Genomic DNA, 13,643 nt, shown 5'->3' with positions numbered 1-13,643 from the left:
ACTGACAGATGAATACATCAGTTCGTGTCAGTTGAAGGAATGTTTCGGGTATACATGGATGAATGGATAAATATAGCTGGGCTGGCTGGATACAGGGTGAGCAGTTTAAATCTAGAATGAATTGATGCTCGGGTGACTTGTTCCGAAAAGTGTTAATTTGTAGCTCCAGGAAGGATGCATGGACAAATGCACTTGGTGCGATTGGACATGGTCTTGTTGGGTGGAGAGTAGCTGCCATTGTCTAATATGATTTTGAAGAAAGATGTGCAACGAAAATTTAACCTTTGCGTGCGATTTATTCAGCAGGTGCACTCCATTGTGTGTGCATGGTACTGTACCTGGTTATCAAGTTACAGCGTACGAATATGTTGGAATCTGAATACTTCTAATTTCTCGTAGTACTCACATGACACGTTTCGTTACTTTCGCATTGTTGTTAACAGAAGATCTCGAGTTAGTAATAATCGCACAGGGAGCATACTTTCTACTTCCTATGCTTTCTGGTATACTTTTACTATTTCAAAGCACTGATTAAACTGCGGTTTTATATCAAGTGAAATTTTAAAAAGGGAAGCAGGCCCTGTTGCAAGAGTACTGCTAATTGAATCCTAGAGCAATCCCATGACAGTTTAGCATTCCAGAAGGGTTTTTTCAAGAAAAGGATGTCGGATGCATGTTCCTCCTTCTCTATTTTAAGTTGTGATGGCGGCTCTGTCCACGCACTTCTCTTTATCTGTTGTATTTAATGCCATATTTGCGACTGAATTCATCTCTGATGCTTTCATTTGTCATGACCGTAAGAGATTGTAAGACAAGCACCTTCACTTAATGGATTCATCCCTGCTTGTGTCTGAGTCTTCCCCTCAATTCGTTACGAGTTATTTTAGGTGAATAGAAGGGCCGAAAAAATGTCAACGTAGGGGGTGTGAATGTGACAATATGCCGCTAATATGGCAGATTACAAAAACAAAACTCAGTGAACCAAATTCACCACCAAGATGTCAGCATTCTGACTGTCACACTATCAAACATCATATTATACTTTTTTCACCTCGACAGAAAGACATGCGATTCGGTGGTCTCATCCGTTTTTTTTACTTAGCGAGCTTTTTTTAGAATTTTACTAGTATCGCAATTAGGACACTTGTCTTAGAAACACAATATAAGGCGACCTTGCGTAACAGTGCTCCATATTCATCTTCTGCCACTTTTCTACCATTTAAATGCTCCCCAGTCGACCATCAGCGCTTTTTTAGATTCATGGAACGTAAAGGAGTACCAGTTCTTCATGTTACGGTTACAAATTAATTTTTCTGCACATGTTTTGATGCAGTTCCCCAATGGAATGTTTCGTTTTGTTTAAACAGGGCTTGAGACCCGGGGTGGTTACCAAAAACTGATGCAGATTCAATATCCTGGTTGTGCGTGTCGACAGAGTTGGGCTTTCATGCCACATTCTCTCTTCGTGTGACCATTGGTTGCGGTATACAAAGAAATGGAATTGCTGACTTAACGTACATTCATCCACCGCTTTCACTTTTTTAAATTCAAGTTAACCTTGAAAACCTAACGAATTATATCAGTCTAGAACAGGACACTGCGACACGGAGATAGTGATCCAACCCCGGGGAACGAAAAGCCGTGGAGTGACCGGAGCACGAATTGGATTGATTCAGGATTGTGTGCAAATAATGTGGAAGTATTGAGGATTAGAATGAGTAATCAATAACTTTTCTTGTCGTTATCTTCAGCTACTCATCTACAACAATGGCGTTCAATTGCATTGAAAAAATTCATCAACAAGATAGGAATGAAAGAGCATTGACGAATTTGTGCAATAAAAGCATTGCTGCAATCATTCGATCCATCTATCACGTCCTTTATTAAGTTGAGCTCGATCCGGACCCGAAGGCGTGTCATGTGCGCCGATCGCGTTCCATATGACTAGATCTGTGGAGATCCACAACAGATGGGTTTTAGAAATTGTGGTTGGTAAACTACTCCAATTTTAAGCCTTAAAACCATGACAAGTAGCAGAATTAGAGATGCATTGAATAAATAAATATTATCTGTGTGCAAGACTGCTTCCATTGTTGATGCGAAAACAGTGAACAAAGACCTGTTACCCTTCTATATTATGAGGATCAGATACTGTCTCAGATGAATGGCTGCCCAGTATTAAAATGACATCAAAATGAAAGGGAGCCAAGAGAATTAGTTCGTCTAACACAAAAAGCAGAATCGCTGAGTAAATTGACAGTTTGTCGTTTTCTTCTTTCAGGACGAGGGCTATCGATTACTCGCAAACGCCTTATCCCATCCCTCTTATCCCACCACCCTCGTAACACCTTCTACAGACACCTCGTCTACCGAATCTCGTTGCAATCTACATCGCCTCTACCTCTGCAGAACGGGTCTTAGTCCAATCGGTGCAAAGCACTTCACCACCTGTCTCCCCGTTCTCTCCTGTCTCTCTCACCTGGAGTTGAGCGATAACCCGAATCTTAGCTGCCAAGGTGTTTTAGCACTTCGTAGCGCTTTACAAGCCTACACTCGTCGACGGCTAGTCTATCTCGGTCTTGCTCGCTGTGGACTCGCTTGCCAAAGCGCTATTGCGTTGGCCGAAGTCTTGGGTGATGTTCCACGGGCCCTGCGACGCATCGATCTCACAGGGAATTATATTGCTGAGGCGGGACTGATGGCTATTTCAAAATCGATTCCTCTTTGTAGTAGATTAGTACAGTTGCAAGGATTGGAAGACAATCGGCCAATTCAACGGTCAACGATCGGCGGAAGTGGTTCGGCACATTCGGAGACGAGTCATAACAGCCGTCAAAAATACCAAAATGGGAAATTCGTGTCTGATTCTCCAGCGATGAATGGAACATCGGTTAGATTTTCGGTATGCTTGAATTTGAAATGACACCTTTAATTCTTCTCTATAACAGTATCGGTGCTCCTCTAACCATCGCTGAAAAAATGGGAGCATGGCTGCTATGATCGGAAGCATGATGGGCTAACAATATCGACTTTTCAGTTGCCACATTCCTGTGCTCTCCATTGTGCCGAATGCATTAAACCCATCTGTTTACTCACCAATTGGTGGGATAGCGTAAGACCTCATGGCGAAATTGTTTTATATTTCCATAGCATTAATGCAAGGGTCAGATTCGTCTAGATCTGGAAGGTGAGTGATGTTCATCATGGAGATCGCAGTCTGTTATCCGAATTCTGATGCGGATGATTGAAATGTTGATGATTCTTCACAAGAGAGCTAAAAACAAATCAATTGGTCGGCAAATCGCAAGAAAACGGATCCTTTCCTTCAGTAATTAGATAAAAGTTATGCCAAAAGTGTTCTCAAGATGTTTATAAAACAGTAAGGTGTGAATAGAATATGAAGATATAAGATCTCTACATTTCATTACGAGTAGCAAAGTAATCAAAATGGGTGGATACATAGTTAAGAGGTATTATAATGGCAACGAAACGGCAAAGCGAAATAGGATCGAGGCAAAACTCGGAGAGCTGCCCAAGGAAGAATCTTCATGCGAAAATGGATTAGCATACGGAAAGCGTTCTCTGTGGGATCATGTGCAGCTTTGATAGTACCTCTTAACCACGTCTTTTCAATTCGTTCTACAAGACGCAGATTTTTATCCCTTTTAATGTAAACCATCAACAACTTTCCTTCTTGTTTCCTAGTTGATTGGAATTCACTAGAGTTATTGGATAGAGTTTGGTGCTCGTTGAAGGGGATCGAGAATCAGCAAGACAACTGGAATTGACTTAATGACATTCTAGAAGATAATAGATTTAAACTCATCCTCAGACACAGAGTGCTACTGGAAGTGTCCCGACTGAAAGTAAGTTTTTACAAAAAAGCGAAAAGGAACCGCATTTGAGATTTCAGTGTCGGTTTTAGCAGACTTTGGTGCATTTTAAGTAATTTCATTAATCCTTTTATTCTCTTCTAAGCACTTACCACTGATTAACTTAGGCGTGGTCTTCTTGGCTTGCAGAACACAAACCCATGCCAAAAGGCTTGTAACTTGGATTAATTGAATATGCTACCAGAAGAGCAAAGTACTTCTGTTTCCGTCAGACAAGTTGGAACATTACTCTCTGAGCCTCTTATGTAGACGATTCCCTTCGAAGAGTTGAATATCTGTGCAGTTTCTCAGTTTGGGGTGAAGATAGATGCAAAATCAGTACACGACGGTCGTTCATGGACTCAAAAGGACATATTTTTCAGGGCAGTTCTCCGGTGACGATGTCTGCAGACGTACCTCATAATCCAACGAATACTTAGAAGGTACTTTTAGCAAGGTTAAAGACGTGCCAATTATCCACCCGGCACCAGGCGTTACATACGATGATGGGATCTGCTACGGTCGAGACCGCCTGCACCATTTAAACCTGTAACTGCTGAGGGGGAGTATTTTACTGCCATACCATCCTGTGCTCATGATCTTCTGCGGACACGAGTGTTCACGGTCCCTGGTTTCATATTTTCGTTGACAAGAGACGTCATGTATCATCATACGCTGTTTTACGCACCACCACTGTCACCTGGCGTCTTAAGTAATGGTGTTAGCGCCGATCGACGATGTGAATACCATCCATTAGTGCGAGTAGTAGGACTTGGTACTTACCATTGTGGATAGTTTTGCTTCAGCAATCTTTACGTCGGAGTTCAACTTGAGCGATCTCTGTACCAAGCTGAGGAGCTATGGTCTGACATACGTAGAGTAGTTTGGATAAATAATATGCATCATGAACCAAAAGTCATCTTCAGCGTAAAGATAGTTACCTCTCACCAAGTCAGCGTCTAGATGGATTACAAGACTTGAACTTGGCTATACTGGTGTAGCGAATTCAGAGCACCGCAGACATCCGGTCGGCTGCAGTCACGACCACAAAAAGTGAAGAAGCCTAGAACTGATCGGTGAAAACAAGACACGATTGAAGATATATACCAGTAAAGTGGGTATCAAATGGACCTCCAGTGACTCAACAGAAAGGGATTATACTAATACGGGGAGAGCTTTTCTCAAACTACCGAAAATCTGCATTTTATTTCGCCGCATCTTCCATTTCCGGAGGGTAATCTATCTAGTCTCGAGCTTGTCAGAGGTTATACGTTTGTTCGTTGCGGTGGTAGGGCCAGTTCTTATTGGTCCTTCACATACTTTAGTCACGGAAAGGTCAAAGAGTAGCGTTTGAATGGGAAGTATTCCCCAATTCCTTCTGTCATTCTTTTCTAGCTTTTCCGACTTCCCCGATCTGCTTCTTCGCATAACGATGCCGGTGAGTGCAACGGGACGCCAATTTGGAACCGAAGACGGCCTACAAGCCGCAGCGTGACCCTTTTAGAACCCTCTCAACTCAGTTTGGATCTGCTTCAAACCATCCACTCACAACTAGCTTCTTACGTAGATAAACATATCGCCTCACGTCCATATCATGACCTCGAAGGGTAAGCGTCAATTTACCGAATTGCTGGCTTTTAATTCTCTACTCGCCTTGTAGACACATTTCATCAAGTGAGGTCAGCCGAAGGGAAGAGGGATTGCGGTTCTTTAGAGGTTACGTACGTTTTCCCTTTACCAATGGGATGCGAAGAGAACCCGACCCGAGACACCTCTGTGGAGATACAAGTGGAAGCGAAGTAGATGACGATTCTGAATCTGACTTCTCCTCAGAGAAGACTCCTCCACCATCTGAGTCCGACGCACCGACAGTGCGGACATCTTTCTTAGGCAATAATGACCTCTGCAGGTCTGATTGTGTTGAGTGAGACAGCGATTTCTTATTGGCTGTGAGGCATATTTTTGTCATATCGATGAGTCCTCCCTTTTTTTCTGTCCTTTTTATGCAACTGAAAATGTTTTGAAAGCCAAGATGATGATGGGCTTTCAATTATGTACAATAAAGATTATTAGATCATTAATGACCGTTTGTATCAGTGGGATATTATTGGCATTATTTATTGAGTATTCTGTTAGGCAAGGGCATAAATTTGGGTGGATCGTTGAATGGATTGCAGTGGATATGCCGAGAATGTTAACTCTGGAATGCCAATTTTAGAAGTTTTTGAAATTAAAAAAGGGTGATATTCGAATTTAATTTATAGAGCAATTGAGTTTGAAACCGACTTTGTTACGAAGGTACAGAAAGAAAGGAACACTTGTAAGTCTAATTTCATTCTCTTATACAGTTAACTTTCAATTTCCCATGATCACTTCATTACAAAAAGAGAATGTGTATTATACCTAAGTCTACTTTTATAATGAACAAATGAAAAATGCATATTCGAAGCCTTTAGTACAACACAGCGTAGGCGAACATGATGGTTGTGGAGACAATGGCAAAGGCACAAAGCAGAAGGAACACAAATTTGAGAGCTTGTGTTAACATGCTATACCGCCGGCGCTTTAGAGCATAAGCTTGTTGCAAATCAAAGTTCGGCTGTGCTTCTTCCCCCTGAAGCATATCCTGCTGTGCCAGAGCTTCAGGACCCAGGCCCAACATAACCAACTCATCAGGACAGGGTAGATTCTCTGGGCATGCTTCTACTTGACGACGCCTGCCACCTTGACACGTGTCGCCATGGAGGCATCCACGCACTCGTTCGCGGTAACGGATCTTTTTGTTTCCGCAGGCTGGGGAACACGCTGACCATGGACTCCACTGACCCCAGTTCCCACGAAGATTTTCGCAGCGTTCACCGTAGGCCTCCTCAGGACACAGACAGATCATATTCTAACGGAGGAAAGGTGTTTTAAAACTACACCACTGCGAATATTTAAGTCGATATTACATACAGAACCGTCTGCAGATGATATACAGTCGCCTCGAACGCAGACTTCGGAAGCACATTTGTCTTTGAGACCAAGACAGTTATCGAAATCGAGGCCAGTATCTTTTGTCCAAGAAGAGGCACACCTGGAAGAGAAGAATGTGTTCTGCCACCCAACTTACCGGCATTCATAAAAGTCACTGCCTAAAGTGGGAATACATAACCCTCCTTGACCCGTGTTGCAGGCCATATTTCCTGGCATCATTTCCTTATCCGAAAGCTCGATACATGGATCACGTTGTGCACTACACGTTGGTCCCATGGAAGTCAACTAAAAAACTGATCTTCCAAAGGCAACCCACCTTACAGAGGCAGATAGCAGTACTTGTTCCAGGAATCACATCACATCGGCGTGTACCAAGAGGATCGCAGTACGACTCGCAGATATCAATCGCAACACAAGCTCCGATCTCGTCCGAAAGAGGAGTTCTAACTTCAGTCTCCTCAGCCTCTTCCTTACTCCCAGTTACAGCAGCTGCCCACTTGAATCCCGGAAGACACTCACATCCGAAGTCGTTCATGAATAAACCTCTCCCAGTCAAATGACACTGTTGCCCGGCAGTATGAGGCAAAGTTAGACAGGGTGATGTGGCACAAGGATTGGGACAAAATCCACCGGGGATATCGGTTTCCAGGAGTGATTTGTCTTGACGCATTTGAGCGCAGAGGTGAAAGAGAAATGTGCTGCTCAACTCGTCTAATCTTGATGGAGCTCGAATTGAGGTTACGTAATCCTCGCTTTTATGTTGATACAAAGTGTGGTAGAAGTTGGGCATTTGTGAAACAGCTGTCCAGAAAAGAAGTCGCCATCCACTCATTGCCATGATGGAAAGTGGGATATTTTGGGTTGAGTTAGCGGGGTAGCTGTAGGAGTTCACCAGGGCTACATTGATTGTACCTGCTCTTGCCGTCTTTTCGGCATCCATCATTGCAGTTTCATCGTATATGAGCAAACGAAGTGCACGTGGCTGAATGAAATTCTGGAAATTAGCAGGACGAATTGAGTTGAGCCAAACATGTTTGGTTGACTCCATCAAATTTTCCTGAGTGACAATGCGTTCCGATTTCACCATGGCAAGTTGAATGAGGTTCTTTACGTAAGTGGGAATATGAAATTCAATTGGTCCCACAGGATTCAGTAGCATCTCGGAAGGAATATTGAAAGCGAGGCTATCTGGCAGGACCTGTGTACGACGAAGGTAGGAAGGAAAACCGAACTCACTAGCTCGTAGAACTAGATCCATCATATCGCAGTATGGCGTGAAGTGGGGGAAGAAAAAGTTAGTAATTTCGTCTCGATTTGGGGTCAGAAAGTCAAGATTTGAATCCTTCTGTTGAGCCTGACACAGTAAAATGTAGCACGATAAGTAGAGATGATGGATTTGCATTGTTTGTTTGATTAATGCACGTGTGTAGTCTGTTGATCTATTATTTGGTAAACCGTTTTTAAACTTAACTAATTGATTGCTTATTGATTATTCTTATTATTTCCTGATTGAGTACTGTTGAATATTGATTCCTTATAAGGTCTCTGCACTCTTACATAAGCTTAATCTTTGTTGAACAAGGGGTTTGAAGCTACGAGTCAGCAAGAGAAATAAACAAGGTCCTACAGCACTATCGTTTCTTGTCTTCGCATCACTTTGTTGGCTGTTTGACTCTCGATTTTGGTAAAGGGGCAACTTAGGTGCTCGACTGTTTTACCGTCGCCGGGTGGGCTGGCCTCCAGGCCATGCTGTTAGCCCCAGCATTATGCTATCTTTCGTTTTCGTTGAAGTCCAGGGACACTACGACATTGTTCTGATTAGACTTTTGTGGAAATTCGAAAATATGCAAATGATAAAGTAGGAAACTACAAGTGTTAATCATATTCAAGTCCATGCGATGGCATGCTAGGATGTGATTGTAGCCTCTCTCAGTATATTATAGGGTTTTTAAAACCCTGGAAATTATTCGTATTATAAAATTGCAGATCTTGAATAGAATTTTTAAGCTAGAAAGTGCTTTTGTAATAAGGGAAGGTGTGAGGAATTGCGCAGGAGTTGACATAGTTGATTCTGCTTCAATTAAGTCAGCAGTATTTTGCAGTCTTTTTCTGTCATGTATACTTTTGCTTAGTTTTAAACATCTTGTACAAAATAAAACATGATGAAGCAATAATTGTTGAAGATTGTAGCATTCTGGTTCAATAAATATGATGTGAATAAAGCCATCAGGCTAGAGTAAACGATGAACTAGTCTTGGATGATCCTGTCCTCTAGTGGAATTGGATTTCCAAATGGTAAAGCCTTGAAGAGGGATAAAAAAGATTCCACAATCTGTCACGAGTAGATTTTAATGATTTGTTGTTGATGCAGCACCTCTAGTCATTAGTGAAGCCTCAAAAGGGGCATAAACTGGACATCTGAGGCCAAAACGGAGGCCAAGCCTTGGAGGCTGATTAGTTCGCGTGGTTAAACATGAACGTAATAAATAACGTTCTAATAAAGATGTGGCCCCCCAAGGCTTCCGAAAAACGAAATAAGACAATACTGGGGCGGAATATACATATATGTATTTGACGTACAGTGAGGCTTGAGGCTACTAACATCACCAGAAATCAGGCCACCTAGCGCATACACAGAGGCGGAGTATCTAAGTGACCCCTTCACCAAAACCGGGGGCGTCATCCCCGACGCTCCCTCATTCAACCTTACGCGTCAGCACTCTAAACGTAATCCGTCCTGTAAGGAAACATTCACGAGTCAACCGTGCCAGTCACCGAATTTCCATGCAAATGGGAAGATACTTGATCGTGAAGTCACTGATCCCCCTCAGCAATTCCACTGGATCTGGAGTTCCATCCTGTATGAGAAATGGATTTGGAGAAGGGAGAATGTGCTGGCCATCGCCCGTGTCTATAACAAGTCGTGGGAACACTGGCCCAAAAGGGGGGTCATATAACAAGCGTTGGGATTTATCACAGTTCTGTGGGAGTAGGGTTTTGCATCAATTCCTCCTCATCACTCTTTTCTCACTTCATTGCTGCCCAGCCACATCTATCTGGGTTCCAACCAGCTATTGAGGACGCGGAGGAGATATCGAGTGTTCGTACGGTCGATATCTTCGTACGGATACTATAGACAGCTCCATAAGAAACTTTTCCAAATGGTTCACAGCTAGTGCTTTAGCTTTCCTGCGAAACACGAGATTAGGGTGGTTGCCAAAGGTAGTCATCTCAGCTCTTCTATTAGGGTACGTCAAAAATACCTCCATGCAAAATAAATGCACCTCCACCCTGCTAAGGCCTATCACTTAGCAGTAAAAATCAGGTTAGTGGTCCTTTAAGATCTGGTTTGCATTCCGCTGCCACCAGTGTAGCGCCCCAAAACTTCTCTGAATACGGAAGACACAATACTCGTCCAGAATATGTGTCGTCGACGAACAGTAGGACTTGAAGCTACTGTCGTGGCTCGGAAGCCAGCTCACCCGGCGAAGGTACATTGGTGGAGTACCTAAGTGGTCCTTTTCTCAACAACGGGAGTTGAACGAACAGCTAAAGTATTACACAGAGAATATCGAGGTTGATCCCGGCACCCCAGGTTCTATAATATGTAGTTATGAAAATAGGGTGATTTTCAATCAACACTAATGTACCTTGAAAGTTCTTGAAATGAGTATAATATCTGAGAATTGGCTAACCTAATTCTAGTAAATAGGGAGTTCGAGGGCCTTAGCGCGAACCGAATTTGTCGGTAATTGCGTAAAGTCCTAGCTACTGATTTAATTCAAGCAAACATAATTCCATCATTGATGTAGGAAGATTAACAGATAACAAGCAAGATGAATGAAGCATTCCTAACGAAATTTGTTTGTGAACTTATAGCAATATCACTGTAAGCATAAGCTGACAAGGAAAGGGTACGCTGTTTTTCTAACCAAAAGTTAAATAACTGCACATGCTCCCCAAAGTATCCCACTCGTTAAGATAATTATCGCCATCAGCCTATGATTACCGCATTACGAAGCCCACTCTTAACAAATGGCTTGCCCTCAGAAAAGAAATATCCAGTCACACCCACTCATACTTCGGTTCGTGACGGTCTGATGTCGAGAAGAGTTCATGGTAGCCTGAAAAGGTAACAATCCCCGAGACTAATTCACCACTACCGATTGTTCTCTCAGCGGGTTTTATTCAGCAAATGGATCAACTAAAACATCTACCACGCTTGACACGAAAACGAAGAAAATATCTACTGAAAGACCAGACTAGAGCTACGACTGGGAAAAAATTATTATAAAACCCAATTATTCCCTCCAACAAAATAAGATCTCACTCATCAATTTCATTTAGCAATATTGAATACTAGGCCACTCATTCACACACAGACATGAGTATGTTACGAAAAGTGGGAACGCATCAAGTACTATTAGCCCAAGGGATAATTGGAAATCCATTAAAAAAGAGGATTTTGCAGGGAGGGAGGCCGTATACCAGAAATTAACGCTTGCCTGACCGCTCTGTACAGAGTAAATGCTAGTGACATCCAATATAGTACTGTCGCGTAGTATGAGCGATGCTGAGAGATAACTATGACGATCGTAGTTTAAAAAGTACAATTAAGTAGAAAAATCAGCCCGTATATCGTACTACGAAGCCGTTGTGTTAGAATCGGCCAGAGTAGCACCTGTATTCACAGTCTCCTTGTCTCCGCCCGTGCGTGCCTTGTCTGCCTCCTAGCAAGCCCAAATACGGACTATTAGAAGTGGGCAGGGGTGAACCAAAAGGAAGAAAAACAACTTACAGCCGACTCTTCGGTATCCATTGAAGCGACATCCCCTTTGCCAGACTCCTCAATTCGAGCACGTTTCGCCTGGTTACGGAAAGAGTGCACGTCCTTGGCAGTTTTGATGCCTTTGGGAGCCACTTGCACCCCAACACCGTCCTCCTCTCCCGAATCGTAAAACTCGTTGTCCCGATGCACGGCCTTGTCCGAAGCCATGATAGAGATTCGTTTGTCCGGATCCTCGTTCTCTATTGCTTCCTTTTCCTGCTCTTCTACGTCAATCGTATCGGGCGGTACATCTGAAGCCAGAAAAGACTTTTAATACAGATGTCGCGGGGAAATTGAGATGGCGCGACTCCGTACGTCACTCACCAACCATCTGAACACTAGGAGCGTGAGGAAGCATTCTTAGGTTCTCAAACAACTTATTCTTGATCCGTTCAATGTAATCCGGGGTATTAAGGTTCGTCATGTTGCTTGGGCTAATGTGAAGCTTGAAATCTGGTCCAAAGTACTCGTAATAGTCGTTGTAAGGAAGATCGTTGGGCACCTCAGTGTTTAGTGCAATCGAAGTCTCGTATGTCCAACAACGCGCGACATTACGGATGGTGTAACCACCACCTCCTAACATGAGCAAAGGAATTGGAAATGAGCGTAGGAACTCCACACACTTTCCATGACCCTTTAGACTGAGATTGAAGCATCCGAGTCGGTCGCCACTAAGGGAATCAGCACCGCATTGGAGAACAGCAGCACCGGGTCGGAATGTCTCCATCACCTTGGATACAACTGGTTTGAAGATCTTCTCGTAGCATTCATCATCCATACCATCGCGAAGAGGACAATTAACGGCGTAGTGTTTGCCTCGACCAGCACCGATATCTTTAAGGTCGCCGGTTCCGGGAAAGTATTCACCGTACTTGTGGAAACTGACAGTCATGACTCGGTCAGTGGTGTAGAAAGCCTCCTCGACACCATCTCCGTGGTGAATGTCGATATCAACATAGAGAACGCGTTGATGGTACTTTAACAGCTCGAGAATACCCATGACAATATCGTTAACATAGCAGAAACCCGAAGCTTCGGATTTCTTGGCGTGATGAAGCCCACCACCCCAGTTAATTGCGATATCTGTCTGTTGTTTGTTAAGCTTCACAGCTCCTGCAACCGAACCACCAGCTGAAAGTTGGCAGAACTCGAACAGCCCATCAAAAACAGGACAGTCTTCACCGACATTAAAGCGTTGCATTTGTTTGGTGTAGTCCAACATGTTGTCAGGACGAATGCTTTGGAGGAATCTGATGTACTCGTCACTGTGAAACTTGGTCATATCCTCAGCAGAGGCTTTTGAAGGTCGGTACACCTCCATCTTCCGATAGAGACCGTAATTGAGCAGAAGATTGTGAGTCATGCGTATACGATGAGGTTTCATGGGATGGCCCTGACCGTAGTAATAGTTCCCAATGTCACCTTAATGATAATTCACAAAATATTACCAAACTGCATTGAAGTATGCTCATATCGCTCCATTTCAACAATTTGTCGCAAATGCAACGCATCGCTTTACTAAAAACAAGTCAATGTCTAAACGGCATCTCGCAAATTTTACCATCATTACGAAAAAAATTGTCGCAAAGGAAACTGACACGGGAAGGCTTAAATAATTCTCCCTCATAGGAGACTCCAAACACCTGCTAAGAAACACTTAAGATCTAGGAGGGCCCCATCTTCCCTAAAGCAAGTCGCACTAGAGTAAACACTGGCTACGAGGTATAGAGTCCAGGCCACATTAAGGAAAAAACAGCATACCATCGTAATAATAGCAGACTCTCTTGTCAACAGCAGGATCCATACTTTGGACAATGGATTGAGCCGTCCGGGCGCGGGCCGCAGTGCAGTAAAACATAAACACCAAACATTTTTGCTTGTTGTTAAGTTTTTACACATTTTTAACGTAAAACTTTAACGTTTTCTAGCCTAAACAAATACTTGTTTATAATTGCACAGTCGTTTAT

At 43.1% G+C, this 13,643-nt stretch overlaps 3 protein-coding genes across 3 annotated transcripts in view; 1 reads left to right on the top strand and 2 right to left on the bottom strand. All coding sequences in view use genetic code 11, as the record gives it.

The window, feature by feature from the left end:
* EGR_03726 (Leucine-rich repeat-containing protein 68) overlaps positions 1 to 5,800 on the top strand; it is a gene marked incomplete at both ends in the record, with an annotated part of 15,822 nt that extends 10,022 nt beyond the window's left edge. Inside the window, 3 exons of the mRNA XM_024492975.1 lie at positions 2,282 to 2,890; positions 5,268 to 5,479; positions 5,533 to 5,800. Coding sequence (XP_024352632.1) covers positions 2,282 to 2,890; positions 5,268 to 5,479; positions 5,533 to 5,800 — 1,089 coding nt within the window. The remainder of the gene's footprint in view (positions 1 to 2,281; positions 2,891 to 5,267; positions 5,480 to 5,532) is intronic.
* A 524-nt stretch (positions 5,801 to 6,324) lies between these two features.
* On the bottom strand, positions 6,325 to 8,106 carry EGR_03725 (hypothetical protein; the record flags this gene model as incomplete). Its single annotated transcript, XM_024492974.1, has 4 exons — positions 6,325 to 6,765; positions 6,828 to 6,948; positions 6,985 to 7,082; positions 7,165 to 8,106. The coding sequence occupies 4 exons, from the start codon at positions 8,104 to 8,106 to the stop codon at positions 6,325 to 6,327; spliced, it is 1,602 nt and encodes a 533-aa protein (XP_024352631.1).
* Positions 8,107 to 11,491: 3,385 nt separating this feature from the next.
* EGR_03724 (Histone deacetylase) lies at positions 11,492 to 13,534 on the bottom strand (the record flags this gene model as incomplete). The annotated part of the gene is made up of 4 exons (XM_024492973.1): positions 11,492 to 11,578; positions 11,647 to 11,927; positions 12,001 to 13,098; positions 13,438 to 13,534. 4 exons carry the CDS (start codon positions 13,532 to 13,534, stop codon positions 11,492 to 11,494), a joined length of 1,563 nt encoding a protein of 520 aa, XP_024352630.1.
* Positions 13,535 to 13,643: the final 109 nt, after the last annotated feature.

This window comes from Echinococcus granulosus (genome assembly GCF_000524195.1).
Source record: "Echinococcus granulosus chromosome Unknown EG_S00020, whole genome shotgun sequence".
Classification (NCBI taxonomy): Eukaryota; Metazoa; Platyhelminthes; class Cestoda; order Cyclophyllidea; family Taeniidae; genus Echinococcus; species Echinococcus granulosus.
This window is presented reverse-complemented; position numbering and strand designations above follow the sequence as displayed.